Here is a 22,837-nt window from a genome sequence, read left to right on the forward strand (position 1 = left end):
CCAACACCGCGGTTCCTGGTGTGTCCGCTGTGCCGTGCGTGTGATCATTGCTTGTACAGCCCTCTCGCAGTGTCCGGAGCAAGTATGGTGGGTCTGACACACCAGTGTCAATGTGTTCTTTTTTCCATTTCCAGGAGTGTATATGCCTTTATTGTGACATACCTTCTTTGTTGAATGTTTGTTTGAAAAGACTATTATACAGAGACTCATTAGTTCAGGAACTGTTACAGGTGAATGTTTCTGCAGACTTATGTGTGAACTCAGAGAACAATTTGCATTATAGGAATAAGATGAGAAGGGATTTCAGGAGTGAACTTTTTTAAAGAGCTTCCACTGGGTTATTATATTACTGTATTGCTGATTATTTGTGCACGTAAAAGCCAGAGCATGCACAGATGTTCCCCCACGTAGTCTTACTCTCTGTGGTCACTGTTTGCCCACCCATTAAACCATATCCACATGGATTTCAGTGAATGTATGTTTGCCACTGAGCAAGAACCCTGCACCATGGCTATGGACAATGGGCCTAAATTTCAGTATCCAAGCTCTGGCAGTTCTGTACTCACAATAGCACTAAGCATTTAATAATCCAGCCTTTGCATCTGGCTTCTAACAGGATGGTAAAATGTTTAGTTTGCACTTTAAAAACAAAAACTGAAAAAGCCATGGGATCAACCAAATCAGACTCTGTTCTTAACAACTTTTAATCTACTTACATACCAGTGCCCATACATGGTTGCAGCCTGGTAGAATTATTGCATGGGACATGCTGGCTGGACACTACCTGATCTTCTCTTACCATCACATGAGCAATTTGAAGAAAAAGCACTTTATTTCATAAGTGCAATTTTGTGTGGGCATGCCCTTTCAGGCTGACACTGAATGCTGTCTGGGGGCCCACTGCAAGGAACAGTGGTGCCAGCCGATTTTAGTTGTAATTATGCATGGGATATGGCATAGACACTGCAACCAGCTTTAGTTGCAACACTGTGGCCTGATGTCTCTACCATCCAGAGGAAAACTGTACCAGCACCAGCCTCCGCATCAGGCCCTTTAATAGTTCCCCATAGTTGATGGGCTTCTTCTGGTCATTCTATCAACTCCTAACTGACAACAAATACATTCTCCCATCAGAAAAACCACTAGGGTTGTTGATATCAGCATTGACACTGCCCACTAATGATGTTCTTTCACTGCCCCTGAAGCCTTTAGCTTTTGGCTTTTGTTTCACCATAATTATCTGGGGTACAGAGGGTTGCCCTGGAACTGACCACAATGGCTTCCTCAAGCAATCAGTTACGCCATTTCAGTAGCCTCCCCTGAATCAGCCTGGCAAATTCTGTCACTGTGTGCTGCATCAAGGCAAGGGGGGGGGGGGGGGGGAGGGTTATCTAATAGCGCAGCTAGATATAATGGTGGGAAACATGGAACTATTAACAGGTGCCATTACATCTGTAGCTGACAAAGGCACTGCCAGCAATGAAACCATAGCACCTCCAGCTGTCTGATCACATGACAGCAGTTACCTAACTGATTTAAACCCAAGCACCCTCATTCTCCATAAGTGAACTGATGCATCTTCTGATATAACCAATGCTTTCTGAGGCAATTCAGCTATTTTTATGGACTCTGTCCAATAACAAAGTGGACTGCTCTTACAGCTTGCATGTTTACTATGCTTGTTTGTGAGATTGCTTGAATGAAGCGACACTTCAGCAGCAGTGGACTGGTATAATTATTCAATCAAACAAAGTAACTACATATAGTAGGGGTTCCCACCACCATTTATCAATATCGCCATCCTTGTGTACTACATGGTAGCTATCCTGTATTCAATTCTACCTGCATGCACAGTGAATTAATTGTGTGAATTCTTTAATTTTCCAATGCTTCAGAATTGTTATTTTACTTTATTGTGACCTTAGGACTTTTATATAACTTTGCAACATAATAATACAAATGTAATAAACAACCAATCCCATACAAGACCGTGTCACAACAGTTAATGTGATTGATATATTTATGATCTGGTGGTTACCCATTTTGCTTTTCTCCAGTAATGTAAAAAAGCTATAGCAGAAATTTGTTGAATGTGAAGGGAGCTTCTTATTAGATGACATAACTAAAGGAAGAACTACATCTTCATGTGGATCTCCACTGGAAAAAGACATATCAAAAATCCAACTACCACCAATAGAAATGGTGGTACAGCAATAGTGAATGATCATAAATGTCATGAGAATGTCAAATGTTGCAAGCAGAAAGTGGCTCATGGGTAAAGGAAAACAAGAATGAAAAATTTGTACCATGGAAAATGTTCTCAAAGAAATACTTTGGCTGTGCAAGGAAATATAATGCAATAAGAGCTCTCTGTTTTTTCTAGTCAAATTGAGATCATAAATAAAATAAAATGAAACAGAAAAAAAGCAAGCCTGTCCTGGATGTATAGCTCATGACATCACTCTACTTGTAAACATTAGTATTCAGGTTCATTGCTGCAATTCTTTGTGCCAGACATATTGCTTCTGGCATGCAATGAACCATGTACACATCTAGTTTTCACTGAATGGAAGCAGAAAGCTACAAGACGAGTCATAATGAATCAAAGGTGCATCACATTTTTAGGAAAATGTTTTACTTTTTGCATAAAAAATTAAAAGTTACAAATTTTAGATTCACATGCCCCCCTGCCCTCTCTAACAAATTGTTCTCAAACAACTGCTTGTGATACCTTCAACTTAAATAACTCAATGTCTGTTGTTCAAAGAATGTGCAGTGAGTTATGAGTGTGAACTGTTATTGCAAATGTAAGCGAAGTAGAAACTGACGGTTTGTAATTATCATTGTTTTCTAATATCCACCCCACATCTACACTATGAGATCAAAAGCATCCAGACACCCCCAAAAACATACATTTTCCATATTAGGTGCATTAAGCTGTCCTCTACTGCCAGGTACTCCATATCAGGGACCGCAGTAGTCATTAGACATCATGGGAGGGCAGAATAAGGTGCTCCGGGGAACTCATGGACTTTGAACGTGGTCAGATGATTGGGTGTCATTTGTGTCATACATCTGTATGTCAGATTTCCACACTCTTAAACATCCCTAAGTCCACTGTTTCTGATATGATAGTGAAGTGGAAACATGAAGGGAAATGTTCAGCACAAAAGCATACAGGCTGACCTTGTCTGTTGACTGACAGAGGCTGCTGACATTTGAAGAGGGCCTTAATGTGTAATAGGCAGACATCTATCCAGACCATCACACAGGAAGTCGAAACTGCATCAGGATCCATTGCAAGTACTATGAAAGTTAGGCTGGAGGTGAGAAAATGTAGATTTCATGGTAAACTCGCTGCTCATAAACCATACATCAGGCCGGTAATTGCCAAACAACGCCTCACTTGGTGTAAGGAGCATAAACATTGGATAATTGAACAGTGGAAAACACTGTGTGGAGTGATGAATCACGGTACACACTGTGGCAATCTGATGGCAGGGTGTGGCTATGACAAATGCCTGGTGAAAATCATCTGCCAGTGCCTTTAGTGTCAACAGTAAAATTCAGAGGTGGTGGTGTTATGGTGTGGTCATGTTTTCCCGGGCCTACATTGATATTTGAAGCACCTTCTTGCATCCCACTGTTGAAGATCAATTCAGGGATGGCAATTGCATCTTTCAACATGAGTGAGCACCTGTTCATAATTCACAGCCTGTGGCAGAGTAGTTAGTTATATGACAATAACATCTCTGTAATGGACTGGCCTGCACAGAGTTCTGATCTGAATCCTACAGTATACCTTCATGCCAGGCACCACCGAGCAATATCGATACCTCTCCTCAGTGCAGCACTCTGTGAAAAATGGGCTGCCATTCTCCAAGAAACCTTCCAGCACCTGACTGAACATATGCCTGTGAGAGTGGAGATTGTCATCAAGGCTAAGGGTGGGCCAACACCATACTGAATTCCAGCATCACCGATGGAGTGTGCCATGAACTTGTAAGTCATTTTCAGCCAGGTGTCCAGATACTTTTGATCACATAGTGTGTGTAAATATTTCAAAATTTTCTCTAGTCATCCACTAGGAGATTCTGACATCTGTTAGGAGTTTCTGAATGCCAATCCACCCTTTATTTTTAAGGTGTCAAGAAGTTCATGTCCTTGGCTGTTTCATTCTTTAGGAAGCTCATGAATCCACGAACATTTATGAGCAATGCTGTTACTTATTGGTTCATGCACTTTACATTATTGAGTGCTGCACAAACAATGTAGCTTAATTTGAGTTTGAAAGTGCCCAAACAAATAACATCTGATTACATTAAGCTGCATCCACATTGAGTGCTCTGCACCAAAAAAGTTCCTTCAGTTTTCAGTACATGAAAGAAAGCAGGGGGCTTGTGCACACTCATTTAGGCCATAGCTACGTTGAATTGCACAGAGCTGTGAATCCAAGGGATTCCGCCATTCAACACTAGATTATTATGTCATGAGTCTTGAAGTGATGCTTTACAAATTCATCATAGCTCAGGAGATTTGCTCAAAATGTTTACAAATTATACACAAAAAACTTTCTTGTAAATCAGAGTACCTATTAGTAGAAATAGTATAAAATTTTCTACAGTAGTTCCCCAGATATCCTGAATACACAGAAAAAAGCAAGCAGAGAAATTGAATTTATACACATCAAGGAGAGAATAAAATGAAGAATAAAGCGAAGAAGATGCTGTCAGGCTTTGTATAACAAATGTTTACTATTGGTAATATAGTCCTTGTGTTGCAACCTAATTTATGCACGTGGACTGATACTCATACGTTAATGGATAAAACTACATTCACAAACAAATTTGCAACTAAAGCCTTCTGTGTTCATAAGAGTTATATCATCGCTTTCACCTCATCTGATTCTCAAGTACTTCTGCACAACTATTATTATCAACACAAAAAAATTTAATTTAATTGTCATTTCTACTATCTCCAGGATTTCTTCTGCTTTCCTCTGTGCATCTATTGTGCATGTCATTTACTTGGCATACACTAACTCATATGCCAATGTAAAACATGGAACAGTACTTTGACATCATTGTGGAAGAATCTAAAGAAGATAAACTTTGATGAGAGGAGAACAACAGCAAAAACAGATATTTATCCATATAAGCTACTGAAACAATGAAGGGCTACAGGGAGACTGAGGGAGAGATATAGCAGTACAACAAAATAAGTACCTGGGTGTTCCAAAGCCAACCAGAAGTGTCAGAAAAGATATCTACAGCACAGTGGTAAAGCATTCTTGAATGTACCCAATAAAGAAGATGCAGCACCATACATTAAATTATTCACAATGTACATCGGTTTAAGCCAAATAAGAATAGAATGATATGATGTATTGATAATTGTTGGTGCTATATGAAAATTACCAATTATATAGCTACTCATGTTCTAAATTAGGTAAAATGATGCCCAGATTATAATACAATATCTACATTTCTTCTAGAGATGACAAATCAGTGTTAATACATTTTGCATGACACAACCAATGCAAACCATGCACCCTGAATAAAATCCACTGCCAAAACACATATCTTACTTTCTGAAGCCTCTCATTGTCATCCTTCAGTTTCTCATTGTCATCCTTCAATTTTTGGTTATCTTCTAGAAGAGCCTGGGCTTGCTCAGCTGCCTGTCCAGCTACTTGCAGTTTTTCCAGGTCGTCTTTCAAAGAATCCAGCTCCTGTAAACAAAGGCAGTCTGCATTATCTTTCAAATACCTTGGCTCGGAATAGTAATGTCTATAGTTACAGAGAATTTTGTTGTAGGAAGCTGTTCATACTCCCATATAGGCATAAAGACAAATTGTGAAATCTTAACCTCTGGTATCAGTAATATTTTTCACTTATAATTTAACAACATTTATCATGATTGTTCTTATAACATAAAACTACATTACCACCACAATTGTGTATTAAAAGCAGCCAAGAATCATACTATGTAGTAACAGGTAGTTTATTTAAGAGCAGCAATTCCAAATATGGCCCCCGTTATCATTCAAACTGATCTTCAATAGACTGTCCTCACTCTAAGTAAACTTTTATATTATTCTACAGCAATGCCCCTGCATATTTTAAGACTACATTTAAGGGTGGAGGGTCTCAAGCAAAGGCTCCTTCAAAGCTGTGACAGTCTTGGCTGCAGATTCCTGGGAATGTGTTATGGGGTGCTGAATTTCAGAATTCTCTTGATAAGTTAGGGTGCACTACACGTAGGAAGCATCTACTCAGGTACCAGGGTACTTGTAGTGTGAACATGGTTTTTTTAGGCTAGGCAATAATTTGAGATCCTGATGAAAAATTTCCAGTTGGTAGATTTAACAAGGGATAGAATGTATATCAGAAAGACAGTTTGGATGCCATAGAAGTGGCTGTTCATTGCAATCGACAAAATTTTTGTCCCTGTTAACGCTGAAACTGAGTACACATATCTGTGAAGCTTCCTGGACATAAGTACCTGGCCTAGGTGAACCAAGTTAATCGCCAGATGTCTTTATCAGTCAACTGAATCCACTGTAACAGTTGTAGAATCATTCAAAGAAAGTCTACACTTAGCAGCATGGAAATACCTTGATCATGAAGTATTAGTTGGAGGCAACTGTGACCTACTGAGTATAGACGGGGATGTCCATGGCTCCATTGCATATGGAATGGACAGACAGTCTGGCAAAGTAGTTCTGAACACATTTCCTGAAAACTTTCTTAAGCAACCCACATACAGTGGAAATGTTCCTGACCTCACAGCTACAAACAGACCTGACCTTATCAACAGTTGTTAGTATTTCATCATCACTAATTTTGTCCAATGTATGGTATATGTACAACTTGACCAGAAATGAAAGAGACAGAAGTGAGAGCTCCAAATGGCCAAGTGATTAGAAGAAAAAAAAACAGTATAGCATAGTGGCTTGGGGAAGGCATGAGCCATTTATGACAGCATAATTTGAAGGCAGCAGTTGGCATAGTGCAAAGATTTGAAATGGTTACACAAGTGTTGTAAGATTGGATCTTTGTATGAAACTTATTTTATTTTCAATTTTTATGTTACTTGCACTGCATAAATAGCTGAGCTAGTGCTCAATATAATGTATGTATTAATATCTAAATCAATAAAGGAAAAGCAAAGAAATATTCAGTATTGGAAATAATTTTTGAAGAAACAAATGCATCTATATTGTCCACAAGGATTCTGCAAGTAACTTTCCAAAAGGGTACTGTACAATTAAAGTATACTGGGCTTTGCATCCTATTTGTTTTTGTTTTGGCTTTCAAGAAGACTGCATCAAAATACATTCCACTGTAAATCACCAACTATCCTTGTACATATTTGGCAAAATGATTCATTACAGATGGCTTGCTGCCAAACTGTATGATGACAGAGAACCTTTTATGGGTGTAAGCAGGTTTGCTCTTCTATAGAAACTTTACAACAACTGAAAATATTCAACATTTATAATGTGATACAGATGCCAAGAAAATTACTCCTTTTCCTGTATTTACAATGAATATCACTCAAGAATATGTAAATCATCAACTGTAAAATAATAAAAGTGTCTAGTTTCAGTTATGAAGTTCTCAAGTATGCCTCACAACACCCATGAAAACTACACCAACATAAATGGATCTTATCTCACCCAACCTATGTCAAAAAAAGAAATTTTCTCTAATCAGTTGGTCTTGTCAAGCCCTACTTCTTTCATCTTCATTTTTGACCAAGCCCTGCAGATACTATAAATTTGGAATGAATCAGTGATACTGACTAAGTGTGACTTCCTTAATAGACAATGAATGAACCTCAGTTAGCACCTAAATGGTGGACACACGGTAATTATCTGCAAAGTTTAAATGGACTGAAAATCATGTTCTGGAGTAGTATGTGCTGAGTAAGTGGATTAAGTATGGAAAACACTTTTGTGGTTTAATAGCTAAATCTGGAAAATAGGAAGGAGAGGTGGTTGCATTCTTGGATCAAAAAAGATGAAAATGTCAACAGCCAAAGTTAGTAGAAGTTTGTGCATCTATAAAAACACTGATGTACAAAGCATTTAACATCTTCCACTTGTACTACTTTAACAAAGAATGTTGTCAAGAAATTGTGAAAATTCTGGTGCTACATAAAATCACTGAGTAGGTCAAAAGCATGTGGCCAGTCTGGTGCAGGAATAGAAGATAGCACAACAAAAGCTGAAGCCTTACATTGTGTGTTTAAATTATCATTCATTCAGGTCTTTAGAGACATGCCATTGTTTGACCAATGAACGGACTCCTTTATGGAGGATACAGAAATAGACATCCACAATACTGAGTGGCAACTGTAAGGGGTCCGTAGGCCCTTACTATAAGTTTTGCGACAGCACAGGTCGACAGGACAAACAATCGATAGTGTGTGTCGGGTTGCGAGAGCGAGAGCGAGTGTTGAGACAGTAGAGTGTGGTACGCGCAGCGGGCCGAGCCGGGTGGAGGTCTGTTGCTGAAATGCAAGACCGTACCGACAAAGGGAGTGGCCATCGCCGTGGTTTAACCCCTTTGTGTTAGAAATATACGGGAAAGTGGAAGAGTATAATTAATAGAGTGATCAGTGATATTTTTGTGCCGATATTTGTAATTATGCGTCTACCGCGCCGACATTATTTGGATTGCATTATTTGGATTACAGTGTTGGATTGCAGTGTTGGATTACAGTGATTGGAATTGCATGTGACGATAATGAATAATGAAAAGGCCTGTGCTGAGATTAGCCGTTATTAATTCTGTACGACGAAGGCAGTGGCTGTCTCCTTACTTGTGTTTTTGTGAAGAATATAGGTCGTTGATTGATGAAGCTGTATTGTTGTTCTTTTTGCCACCAGACATTTCATTATTACAGCATTCGAGAAGGACAGAATGGAATGTAACAACTCCGTAGCAGTCCAGTCCGATTGCCAGCCCCATTAGGTACACGGTCACATTAATTAATATCTATTTTGGGCTGCTATCAGATCTCGATCGAGCGGGATAAGTAAGTAGAATAAACCGGAGTGTTACACAACTGAGTAGACTGAAAACAAAAAAGTCACTGGGTCAGAACAGAATATCAATTCAGTTGCCAGTCAGTACTCTACAGCATTGGCACTTTACTTAGCATGTATTTATCACAGTTCTTCCCTAGCCCAAAGTTCCACGCAAATGGGAAAAAGATCAGGAGACTACTCAATATAAGAACTGAAAAAGAAAGCACCTGCAGAATTACAGATCATCATCAATCCTTAATATAGGTTTGCTGCAGAAATCTTAAGCTTATTCTAAGTTTAAATATAACAAAATTTCTTGAGACAAAAGAAGCTTCTGTCCACAAATCAGCATAGATTTCGAAAGCATCATCATTATCACATGATATCCAGTGAACAATGGATGGAGAGCAACAAGCATATTACATATTCCTACATTTACAGAAAGTATTTGGCACAGTTTCCCATAGCAGACTGTTAAAGGCCTTAGCATATGGACTAGGTTGCTAGATATGAGAGTGGCTCAAAGACTTCATAATCAATACAACCCAGTATGGTGTCCTTGATGGCAAGTGTTCACCAGAGACATGAGTATCATCAGGAGTGCTGCAAGAAAGTGTGATAGGATTTCTCTTGTTCACTATGTACATAAATTATCTGATAGATAAGGTAAGCAGTAGTCGATGGCTGTTTGTTGAAGACATCAAATTATAAAGGTGAGTATCAACACTGAGTGAGTGTAGTAGGCTAAAAGATAACTTAGAAAAAGCTTCTAGTTGATGTGATGAGTGGCAGCTTGATCTAAAAGTAGACGAATTTGACTTAAGGCAGATGAGAAATAAAAGCAAATCTTTAGTGTTTGAATTTGTCTATTAGCAGTGTGATGCTTAACGAAATTAAATATGTAGGGGTAATGTTGCAAAGCAATACAAAATGGAATGAGTATGTAAGGACAGTAGTGCGGAAGGAGAATAGTGGACTTTACTTTATTGGAAGAGATTTAGGAAAGTGTAAGTCATCTACAATGGAGACCACATGTAGAACACTTGCGTGATTCTTTCTTGAGAACTGCTACAGTGTTTGGGACCTCCACCACGTTGGATAACTAATCTACAAACAACTCCTAAACAGTTTTTTTCTGCTGCTAATCACTTGTGCAGGTCATTCTTAAGACACTTTTACCACAAGAAACCACTATGTAAAGTGACTTGTGCAATGGAGATAAAAGTATACATGCATATTTAGTGTACTGCAGTAGAATGTGCTGTGTCTCAAAGATGAATAGGCAATGCAGCCTGTAGGCACTGATGAAGCTGCCAGCATGCCTTAAAGGGTCTTTTTAAATTTAAATCATGTTATCAAGAAGTGTTGTAAACATTGTAAACATGAGAACTCATCCTTCAAGTGATGGTGTCATTTAAAAATTCAACCACTACTGAAAGACACAGTATATTGCAAACCTGTTTTAATGGTCATCTGGCACCTGCACTACATACTGATGATCACTAAGTAGAAATTATGGTGTGTGAGTACTCTGCAAGGAATTCAATGGCTTTGTGTTCTGCCATTTTGGATGTACCACAATCTTCACACAATCAATGTGGTCTCTAGGCCCCATTACAAATAACAATACAAATTGAAACTTCCTGGCAGATTAAAACTGTGTGCCAGACCGAGACTCGAACTCGGGACTTTTGCCTTTCGCGGGCAAGTGGTCTACCAACTGAGCTACCCAAGCACGACTCACGCCCCGTCCTCACAGCTTTACTTCTGCCAGTACCTCGTCTCCTACCTTCCGAACTTTACAGAAGCTCTCCTGCAAACCTTGCAGAACTAGCACTCCTGAAAGAAAGGATATTGCGGAGACATGGCTTAGCTTCTGTAAAGTTTGGAAGGTAGGAGACGAGGTAATGGCAGAAGTAAAGCTGTGAGGATGGGGTGTGAGTTGTGCTTGGGTAGCTCAGTTGGTAGAGCACTTGCCTGTGAAAGGCAAAGGTCCCGAGTTTGGGTCTCGGTCTGGCACACAGTTTTAATCTGCCAGGAAGTTTCATATCAGCGCACACTCCGCTGCAGAGTGAAAATCTCATTCTGGCAACAATACAAATTATCACAGTATATAAAGAGGACAGACAACAGAAGGCTTGGAGTAGAATCTGCATGAAAAAATTTGTGTTCACTTTACCAGTGAGTGGTGGATTTGTTTGATGCCTGCCAATCATCACAAAAGAGTGTGGAGGCTTCGAGAAACAATGCATTTCTCAGATCTCAGGTATGCAGGCCCAAGTCTTCAGCCTGGAGGAAGTCAGTCATTCCTGTTGACAGCCATGCAGTATCAAAACAATATCAACCAACCTATTATCCAGCCCTAAAGCCAATACTTCATGATGAATTTATCTTTCAAGACAACACCCATTGAGCACACCTTGCCCACCTCATGAACATCATCTTGCTGGAAGGAATTGAGCAAGTGAAATGGCTTAAGGGACCTGCTGTCATGAACCCAACTGAGCATGCTTGGGAACAGGTGAATATTACAGTGCATCAGCACAGGAACCCTCCTGAAAAACTGAAAGTGCACCACTGCAAAGGCAGCCAAGTATGATAACCACACTGAGCACTGCGCTTACTCTGTCACAAGGCTGATTGGTGTCATTACAAAATGACATTGTGCTTGCCATAAAGGGCTATGTTCAGAATGGAGCAACCAGTATCATTCTGTACCTCTTTATATGTCAATGTATGCAGAAAAGACATGTCCAAGACACACAGAACATACACAAAACGTTGAAGGGTTCCCAGTGATGTGGACACCACAGACATAAGTTATGTACTAGAAGCAAGTATACAGAACTAATAACACTATTCAATCAAACAACAATGAAACAACCACTGTAAATCCAACAGATAAAGGTAAATATTTATTTTTGCTACCTCTGGCTACCTGTAAATATTTTAAATAAAGCTATGTGAATTTTACCCATGCAACTGTTGCCTTTGTGTTTGTAGCAAAAGTATCTATTTCATACCTGCAGACAGAATAGACACCTCTGGCAATTAAGATCGGATTTAAACATCCATAGGACTGAGACATCCACCAGATAGACTCATTGACTGGATTGTGAGGTAGTTGGTGGCAGTTAACTAATCCCAGCTGGCTTATTAGGACAGAAATCATGCATTAAGAAAAAAATTTTTTTTTTTTCCAAAAACCAGCAGCAAAAACTAACAGCAGCACTTGCTTATTTTCTTTTCCTTTTGAAGTCTGAAAAAGTGTTTAATTATTCTTTCTTTTTTGTACTGAAGCAACATACTTGAAAAGTAATTATTTTCTTTTGTTCTTCTTTTGTGTCACATTATAAGCTCAAATACTTTAGCTACAGTGTGTATTCTGGTCTTTGAGTCTACTGGATACCTGTGAAAAAATTACATGCAAAGGAGAGAAAACCCACAAAATGCTTATTCAGTTTCAAAGTTGTCCAATTAATGAGCTGCTGACATAATTGCACAACAACTGTTTGATGGCAAACTCGATTACCTAAAAGCTTTCAAAGCACATAGCAACTTAGACAATGCCATATCTAGATTCTAAAGGGCACATCCTGTACCAGTACAACATACTATTTGAAATTAAGTAGCCACTGAATCAAATGGTTGGCACAAATTGGCATCCTGAAACCCACCTCAGAAAGCTAATGAGCACACCTTCTGGTAATCACTAGAAAATGCAAACAGGAAAATTAGACTCCTTGCAGAAACCAAATCCACTCCAAATGCTCAAACAGTGATGGATTCACTCCCAGTACCAAGTACCAAAGAATTAATAGACTAAATACCAGGAGTAATTGTTTATCAAAAATAGATTTAGCATTACTTACTGATGCCTGGATCTTGATCTTGATGAAGATATGCATGTAAATTAATGTGCATCAAGGCTTATCCTTCCATTTGAATGCACCTTAGCACCTGCTTTGTTTCAACATTTTTTACGACAAGTGAGAATGAATGTTCCATAAAGACCTATTGTATTCTAATTATTTGGATGATATAATAGCATCCAGAAAGACACTGGAAGAATATCTCAGTAATTTGGACTGACTTTCCCAGATCTTAAGAGACACAGCTTTGAAGTTCAATCTGCCAAAATGCTCTGTCTTTAATATGGAAATTGAGTATTTGGGATATATCTTTGATGTTCAATGTGCACATGCCACTGCCTCCTTGAAATATCCAGAAATTACAAGCAGTTCTTGAGAAGCATAATTATTATGTAAGATTCATCCTGAACACAGCTTAAAAAGCAGCACTGTTGCATCAAATCAGGGATAAAAAAGTTGCTTTCAAATGGAGTCCATAATGCTAATAAACATCTTCAGAAATTAAAATATGCCTTTCTTACTCAAACTTGTAATATATAATTATAATGTGATCCAACGAAACCAGTGACACTGGCAGTAGATGGTTCTTCAAATGGCAACGGCGCAGTTTTATCATACACGGTTCGCAAAACTGAGTGCCCTATAGCATTTACATAAAAGATTTTAAACAAGTTTCAAGAAAATTACAGCCAGTTAGAAAAAGAAGCATTGGCAATCAGTTCTTGAGTTACCAAGTTTCATCAGAATTTGCATGGTACAAGATTTGTGTCTTGTTACCAATCACAAACCACTAACAGCACTGTTCCATCCAGCAAAAGATATATCATATTGAATGGCTCACAAGCTGCAGTGTTGGTCACTACTTCTTTCTAGTTACCAGTATGATATTATTTGCCATCCTACTTCAAAATATGCAAACACAGACACTGTGTTTCAATTACCATTTCACACTGACCCAGAACCCTATGCTTCAGAAGCATCTTGTATTCAAAGAAATCACTCTGAATCAGAAGTTCTGTAAGCTTTCTTCACTGATCATCAGCAAATCAATGAAGCATCATAAAATGTTCAGTGAGTACATTTGCTCAACAATTTCATTCTAAGGGTAGTCCTCACAATAAGAATTCAGCTCAAGAATCACTGGTTCAAAAATATCAAGTGCAAAGCAATAGTTTTTCTCTAAAAAATCGCATAATTTTGTTACACATGCCAAATGAGAGAACTAGATTCTTTATTCACACACTATTACAGCATAATATTTCACATCTTTTATGTGGAAGACATTGGTATATAGTCAAAAGCAAACAGCTAGCACACAAACATTGCAGCTAGCTGGGATGGAAAACAAACTGAAATGATGACTTCACACAGCCACATTTGCACAGAAAACCAGGCAGAGCTACACTAAAAAATTTTCAATTGAACATGACCAAAAGGATCTTGGTGATGTCTTCATATAAATTTTGCTGGTGCATTTTGGAATTTGGCATATGAAGAGGGCTCCATTCTCTCGTCAGTCAAATGGGAAGCCACACACTTAGCATGCACTTTCAAGGCTCAAATGTCTGATTTTTATGCTTGTATACATGGTAAAATGGACTACTATTACTTCTTAGCACTTACTGTACAATTCAATTTGCAGAAAAATAAATAACTATTGCATGGGCAATCTCATCACATTTTAATGCGTAAGAACATTGTTTCAGAGGAACATTCAAAAAATAAATAAATAAATAAATTACTAACATGATCAAGTCTATCAAGTGTACAATAAGCCACACAACTGGGAGCCAGGGTTTGTCATACAGGTGACCAGCAAACTATACAATTCAGGTCAAAACAAGCACTTGCCAATGACACCAAAACCAACTTTGATTTTGTACATACACTGTAGATTTATGGTTTTTAGAGATGCTTCCAGGAAACTAGTTTACTGTCTGTACACAGCCACTACTGGTTGTAGAGGTCCAGAACCACAGGTCATCTGAATGTGCAACACCCATGAAAATCAACACCTGCCCACCTTTGCCACAGCCATCCACTCAGCAGCCATATCAGATGTTTCTGCAGCATCCATCTCAACCATCAATGACTTCTTTCATGGACATCTTGCCATCATCTTACCATTGGCACCATGATCATCAGTACTATAATTGCAGCCTCCTGTTGATTGTGGATGTACATCCTATTTCTGGTTTTGACAATGTTATGAAAAGGATAGATTACTACTCAACATATAGTGGAGACGTTGAGTCACAGATAGGCACAACCAAACATCTGCTAAACACGTAAGCTTAACTCACACACATGACCATTGCCTCTGCCCACTGAGGCTAAATTGTGAGCAAGTGTGCATCATGAACGTCCAATGGATTCCAAACCTACAACCTCCTACCTGGGCACCATGACTAATTATATCCACACACCACAATTCCTTCACCTTCGAAGGCATCGTCTACAAACAAATCTGTGGTACGACAACAAGCACCAGTATGGCACCATCATGGTTCACCTAGGAGAATCCTTCCTAACCACACAGAATCCCAAATCCCTCGTCTGTTTCAGATTCATTAATGACATCTTCATGATCTGGACAGAGAGTGAGGAGACCCTACACACATTCTTCCAGAACCTTAACACCATCTCCCCCATTCACTACACTTGGTCCTACTCAACCCTGTTGGGTTATTCATTGTTCACCTCCACCTCAAAATGGCTACAACAGTACCTCCACCATATGGAACTTACCAATCCCAGAAATACCTCCAGTTCAACAGTAGCCACCTGTTCCACAACAAGAAGCCTGGCAACCTGTAGCCATTGCATCTGTAGTGACACGTAATCTCTCTCAAATGTACCATGGGTCTCACTGAGGCCTTCACAGACTGTAATTACTTTCCCAACCTTGTACAGATACAGGTATCCAATGCTTTTTCTCTCCAGTTATCCACCACCTCCCAAATACCCACTGTCAAGCTGCAACTGAATAACATACGCTGGCAGGGTTCCAACTATTTCCTGTCTACATCTGCACCTACTTAGATACTCCAATATCCACCATCTGGCATATAACTGAGTGTACCACACACCACTACTAGTCATTCCCTTTTCTGTTCCTCTTGCAAATAGAATGAGGGAAAAAATATTAACTATATCCCTCCATATGAACCTTAAATCCTCATATATTACCTTCTTGATCCTTACATGCAATGCATGTTGAAAGCAGCAGAATCGTTCTGCAGTCAGCTTAAAATGTCAATTCTCTGAATTTTCTCAGTAGTGATCCTTGAAAACTATGTTGCATTCCCTCCAGGCATTCCCATTTTAGTTCTCAAAGCTGCAACACTTGTGTGTTGTTCGAGCCTACCACTGACAAATCTCTCAGCCCACCTCTGAATTACTTCAGTGTCTTCCTTTAATCCAACCTGGTACAAATCTCAAACACTCAAGTAGTACTCAAGAATAGGTCACACTAGTGTCCAATACAGATGAACCATCAACTGCCTTGCCATAGTGGTAACACCAGTTCCAGACAGATCACCAAAGTTAAATACTGTTGGACAGGGCTAGAACTTGGATGAGTGACCATCAGGCCTGCTTTGCACTGTTGGAAAGTGGTATGCACTCAGCCATTGTAAGGCAAACTGAGGAGCTACTTGATCAAGAAGTAGTGGCTCCAGCTTCATAAACTGACATATGGCCAGGAGAGTGGTGTGCTGACTACTTTCCCCACCATATCTGCATCCAGTGACACTTGTGCGCTGAGAATGACATGTCAGCCAGTCGGTACCATTGAGGTTTCATGGCCTGTTAAGGCAGAGTTTAGTTTTAGCTTTTACAGATGAACCATACTTTTCTAAAATTCTCCAAATAAACTGAAGTTGACCATTCGCCTTCCCTACCACAATCCTCACATGCTTGTTCTATTTCATATTGCTTTGCAGCATTACTTCCAGGTATTTAAATGACATGACTGTGCCAAGCAGGACACCACTAATCCTGTATGAGAACATCATGAGCTTGTTTTCAGTACTCATCTGCATACATTCGTATTTTTCTACATTCATCATGCCAACTAGAAATTTTGTCTAAGTCATCTTGTACCCTCCCACATTACTCAACTTCGACACCTTACCACAGACCACAACTGCAGATGGCTGCCCATCCTGTCTGCCAAATCATTCCATCATGTCTGCCATATCATTTACGTATATAGAGAACAACAGCTGTCCTAACATATCACACTTCCCTGGAGCACTCTTAATGACGCCCAAGAGAACCGACTTGTGACGATAACATATTAGACCTTCTGGTGACAAACAGACCTGAGCTATTTGAAACAGTTAACGCAGAACAGGGAATCAGCGATCATAAAGCGGTTACGGCATCGATGATTTCAGCCATAAATAGAAATATTAAAAAAGGTAGGAAGATTTTTCTGTTTAGCAAAAGTGACAAAAAGCAGATTACAGAGTACCTGACAGCTCAACACAAAAGTTTTGTCTCAAGTACAGATAGTGTTGAGGATCAGTGGACAAAGTTCAAAACCATTGTACAATATGCATTAGATGAGTATGTGCCAAGCAAGATCGTAAGAGATGGAAAAGAGCAACCGTGGTACAACGACCGAGTTAGAAAACTGCTGCAGAAGCAAAGGGAACTTCACAGCAAACACAAACATAGCCAAAGCCTTGCAGACAAACAAAAATTACATGAAGCGAAATGTAGTGTGAGGAGGGCTATGCAAGAGGCGTTCAATGAATTCGAATGTAAAGTTCTATGTACTGACTTGGCAGAAAATCCTAAGAAATTCTGGTCTTATGTCAAAGCGGTAGGTGGATCAAAACAAAATGTCCAGACACTCCGTGACCATAATGGTACAGAAACAGAGGATGACAGACTAAAGGCCGAAATACTAAATGTCTTTTTCCAAAGCTGTTTCACAGAGGAGGACTGCACTGTAGTTCCTTCTCTAGATTGTCGCACAGATCACAAAATCGTAGATATCGAAACAGATGACAGAGGGATAGAGAAACAATTAAAATCGCTCAAAAGAGGGAAGGCCGCTGGACCTGATGGGATACTAGTTCTATTTTACACAGAGTATGTGAAGGAACTTGCCCCCCTTCTTGCAGCGGTGTACCGTAGGTCTCTAGAAGAGCGTAGCGTTCCAAAGGATTGGAAAAGGGTGGAGGTCATCCCTGTTTTCAAGAAGGGACCTCGGACTGATGTGCAGAACTATAGACCTATATCTCTAACGTCGATCAGTTGTAGAATTTTGTAACACATGTTATGTTTGAGTATAATGACTTTTCTGGAGACTAGAAATCTACTCTGTAGGAATGAGCATGGGTTTCGAAAAAGACGGTCATGTGAAACCCAGCTCGCGCTATTCGTCCACGAGACTCAGAGGGCCATAGACATGGATTCCCAGGTAGATGCCATGTTTCTTGACTTCTGCAAGGCATTCGATAGAGTTCCCCACAGTCATTTAATTAACAAAGTAAGAGCATATGGACTATCAGACCAATTGTGTGATTGGATTGAGGAGTTCCTAGATAACAGAACACAGCATGTAATTCTCAATGGAGAGAAGTCTTCCGAAGTAAGTGTGATTTCAGGTGTGCCACAGGGGAGTGTCATGGGACCGTTGCTGTTCACAATATACATAAATGACCTGCTGGATGACATCAGAAGTTCACTGAGGCTTTTTGCAGATGATGCTGTGGTGTATCGAGAGGTTGTAACAATGGAAAATTGTACTGAAATGCAGGAGGATCTGCAGCGAATTGACGCATGGGGCAGGGAATGGCAATTGAATCTCAATGTAGACAAGTCTAATGTGCTGCAAATACATAGAAAGATAGATCCCTTATCATTTAGCTACAAAGTAGCGGGTCAGCAACAGGAAGCAGTTAATTCCATAAATTATCTGGGAGTACGCATTAGGAGTGATTTAAAATGGAATGATCATATAAAGTTGATCATCAGTAAAGCAGATGCCAAAGTACCCCAATTAACAGTGGGAACAAGGCTGCAAATTGCGAGCTCTACTTGGACCCCACACTTGAGGCTAGCAGCAACCTTCACCACTTCTGACAGTCATCTGTATGAACTGAGGATGGTCTCAGAACCCAACTGACAGGCATTTTTGGTGCTGATGTTAACCATAACATGCAGCTGACTACGTTATGCATGCACAATACCCACAGAGGCAAGGCCGCCTCCATCTCTTGAATGAAGCTCCTCAACAAACATACCAGGTGCACATTGTCTTTATTTCCAGCCCTAAATGCTATATGCCTAAAGGGCTCCATAATGTGCCTAACATTGGAGCTCCTGATAACTAGTAAACCCCTCCCCCTGTGTGCCTGCTCAGACCCTGCTGAATGAGCAGCCAGTTGTCCACTACAGGATGACTGAGTGAGGCTAAACAAGCAGTCTCCGCACTGGCCATCCACCTAGAGCAACACAAATCCATTACCACCCATCACTCACTCTGCTGTGAGGGCAGATCCACTGTGACAAATACACTAGGAGGTCCCTTGGTAGTAGAGCCCATGGCCGAAACAAGCAACGAATGAGGTGTGCCATTTGGCGCCGAAGGCTCTCCATCACAGCTACACCCTGAGGCAACAGCCTGAAGATGACTGATCAGAGACAAAAGCTTGTTCAGTTGCTCACAAATTGCAGCCAGTTCCTCCTCTGTCTGCCCACAGCATGCACACATCCCACCCATAGTAGCAAGACTAACTGAAGGCATAAAATATAAAAGTGACAGAGTCCTACATATGCAACTTACTACCCTCCTGATGTGTCACCAAAATGAAAAATGTGATTCAGACTAACTGAATTTACTCTTACAGAATGTGAGGTTAAACTTCTTAAATGGAAACAAGTATGGCATTTTAGAAATATACAAAGAAAACACAGGAAAAGATAAATACTTAAGTTGCTGCTCTTTAGACCTTTTTAAGCTGAGAGCTGGAGAATGTCCTACCCACTATTCTTCCCATCCACTGCACCTACACAATATCCTTGTCCAATCCTCCTCCATCCCTGCTCCCAACTCCTTGTCACATGGTTCATATCCTTGTAATATACTGAGATGGAAAACCTGTCCCGTATATCCTTCCATCACCATCGACCCCAGCCCATTCACAAGTGTCACCTATCACATCAAAGGCAAAGCTGCCTATTAAAGCAGTCATGTGATCTGGAAGCTAATGTGCAGTCTCTGTTCTGCGATCTATATGGGCATGACAACCGACAAGCTGTCTGTCTGTAGGAATGGCCACCAACAAACTGTGGCCAAGAAACAACTGGATCAACCAGTTACTGAGCACACTGCCCAACACTATGTTCTTCACTTCAGTGAGTGCTTCACAGTCTGTGCCAACTGGATCCTTCCTACAAACACCATCTTTTCTTAACTTCACAGGTGGGAACTCTTCTTGCTGCATATCCTACATTCCCATAACACCCCTTCCCCTCCCTTCCAAAACCTTTGTTAGTCACTGTTCTTCACCTATCCTTGTTCTCACACCAGCACTACACAGCCTTCTATTCCACCAATGCACCCACCGTCTTTTTATGTCTCTCCCTTTCCACCCCTCTTTCGATCCACTGCCTAGCCTCCTGACTGCACCAGATGCCTTACCCTCTCCATCACATCCCCATATGCTCCCATAAGTAGCACTTAACACTTTTCCATTCCCCATCCTTACCCTGCTATCCCTCCCACTACTAACCCAGCCTCAAGGTGGTGGTGTGTTGGGGCTTATGGGCGCTCAACATCGCAGTCAACAGCGCCCTGACACACATTAAAAGGAACGAATGAGGACAGACCTAAGAAAACTAAAGCACACATTCAAACAAAGCAAGAAAAGAAGGAAAATGCTACATAAGAAAGTAAAACCTAAGGAAAGGGGAAACATAGCAACAAGAATGTCACAGGAAATTGTTATTGGCTGTCCACTTACATAAAATATGGGCGAGCTTGTCACACAGTGAGCAAATTAAAATCTTCTCCCTAAAATCTTTGTAAAAACATTTGACAGGGCACAGAACTTTAAAACTTTAACCACATTCATCCGAGTGTTGCCTAAAAGAGATGGCAGGTCCGCTGGCAAGTCAGCCACGACCCGCTGGTCAGAAAATAAAACACAATCCAATAAAATGTGGCGCACAGTGACCTGGACGCCGCAAGCACCACAAATTGGAGGGTCCTCTTGCTGGAGCAGGAAGCCGTGCATCATAGTGCTGTGGCCTATTCGAAACCAAGTGAGAAGAACCTCGTCCCGTCAATGGGGCTGAAGGGAAGTACACCACACATGCGTTGTGGGCTTGACTGTACGGAGCTTATTGTCAGTCACTTCCAGCCACTCATCCTCCCACCGACACATGACCCGTGAGCTCAACAGCAAGGTGAGTGCGTGCAAGGGGATAGCACACTGAAATACTTGTGGGGCGAGACACACCTCCTTGGCTGCGAGATCTGCCCTTTCATTCCCAGCAATGCCAACATGCCCCAGAACCCAGCAGAACGCTACCACCTTCCCCAGTCACTGTGGTCGGAGGAGGGCATCCTGGATGGTCTGGACAATTTTGTCTGCCGGATACAAACGTTGCAATGAGTGAAGGGCACTGAGTGAATCGGAACAGACAAGAAATTTAGGAGAGGAAGAATGTCTCATGTGCTACAGTGCCCGCAAGATAGCAAACAATTCTGCATCAAAGACAGTAAAAGTCTGAGGCAGTCGGACCTTGAGGACACGATATGGAAAAACAACTGAGCAACCAACAGAATCCCCTTGTTTCGACCCATCCGTAAAAACAGCTACATAGTCGTGGTGCTCAGATAAAATGGCAGAAAATGCTGCATTAAAAACGGTGGCAGGAGTGCAATCTCTCTTGTACTGCAATAAATCTAAAATCACTCCAGGCCTCTTCAGTAACCAGGGTGGCAGGCGGTTAAAACCTTGGATTTGGGGTTGTACAGACTCCACACCGAGGGACTCTAGTACACGTTGCACACGGATCCGAAACGGCAACGTAGCCCGGGGACAGCGGGAAAAAAGGCGGTCCAGAGGTGGATGGGCAACAAGATGGTGAGCAGGCGATCTGGGAGCTGCAAGAAACTTACAAGCCTGGCGCACCAGCAGGAGCTGCCGCCGGATGGTAAGTGGCGGTTCGCCAGACTCAGCACAGAGGCTGGGTACGGGACTGGTCCGATAAGCACCCATGGCCAGTCGGATCCCAGCATGGTGAACAGCGTCAAGGATCCGCAAATAAGATGGCCTCGCTGACCCATATACTGTGCACCCATAGTCCAGCCGTGAATGCACAAAAGCTCCATAAAACTGTAGGAGACACGCCCTGTCTGCGCCCCAAGACCTGTGGCTGAGGCACTTGAGGATGTTCAGTGCCTTCAGCGTTCTGGCTTTCAAGTCACGTATGTGTGGCAGCCATGACAACCTGGAGTCAAAAATTAGGCCCAGAAACCGCACTGTGTCTCTAAAATGCAGACAGTATCCCCCATATGCAAGGCAGGCAAAGTAAAAAGATGACAAGAATGATTAAAATGAACACAAACACACTTTTGGGCAGAAAACTGAAAACCCGTCTTTGCAGCCCACTCCTCTAACTGCCGCACTGTTAGCTGCAACTGACGGCTCACGGTTGCAACACTGGAGGAGTAACAGAAAACAGCAAAGTCGTCCACAAATAAGGAGCACTGTACTGGACTCCTCACTGTAGACGTTATACTGTTGATGGCTATGGCAAAGAGGGTAATGCTTAAAATACTGCCCTGGGGGACACCGTTCTCTTGCTCAAAGTGATCAGACTGTGTGTTACCAACGCGGGTCCGAAACAATCGCTGAGACAGGAAAGACCGAATTAAAATCAGGAGGCGGCCACGAAAGCC

At 41.0% G+C, this 22,837-nt stretch overlaps 1 protein-coding gene across 1 annotated transcript in view; it reads right to left on the bottom strand.

Annotated features, from left to right (window-relative positions):
* LOC126444898 (uncharacterized) overlaps positions 1-22,837 on the bottom strand; it is a 697,169-nt gene that overhangs the window by 410,944 nt on the left and 263,388 nt on the right. Inside the window, exon 7 of the mRNA XM_050090969.1 lies at positions 5,588-5,731. Within this exon, the coding sequence (XP_049946926.1) occupies positions 5,588-5,731 (144 nt within the window). The remainder of the gene's footprint in view (positions 1-5,587; positions 5,732-22,837) is intronic.

The sequence above is a fragment of the Schistocerca serialis genome, chromosome 1, assembly GCF_023864345.2.
Source record: "Schistocerca serialis cubense isolate TAMUIC-IGC-003099 chromosome 1, iqSchSeri2.2, whole genome shotgun sequence".
Classification (NCBI taxonomy): Eukaryota; Metazoa; Arthropoda; class Insecta; order Orthoptera; family Acrididae; genus Schistocerca; species Schistocerca serialis.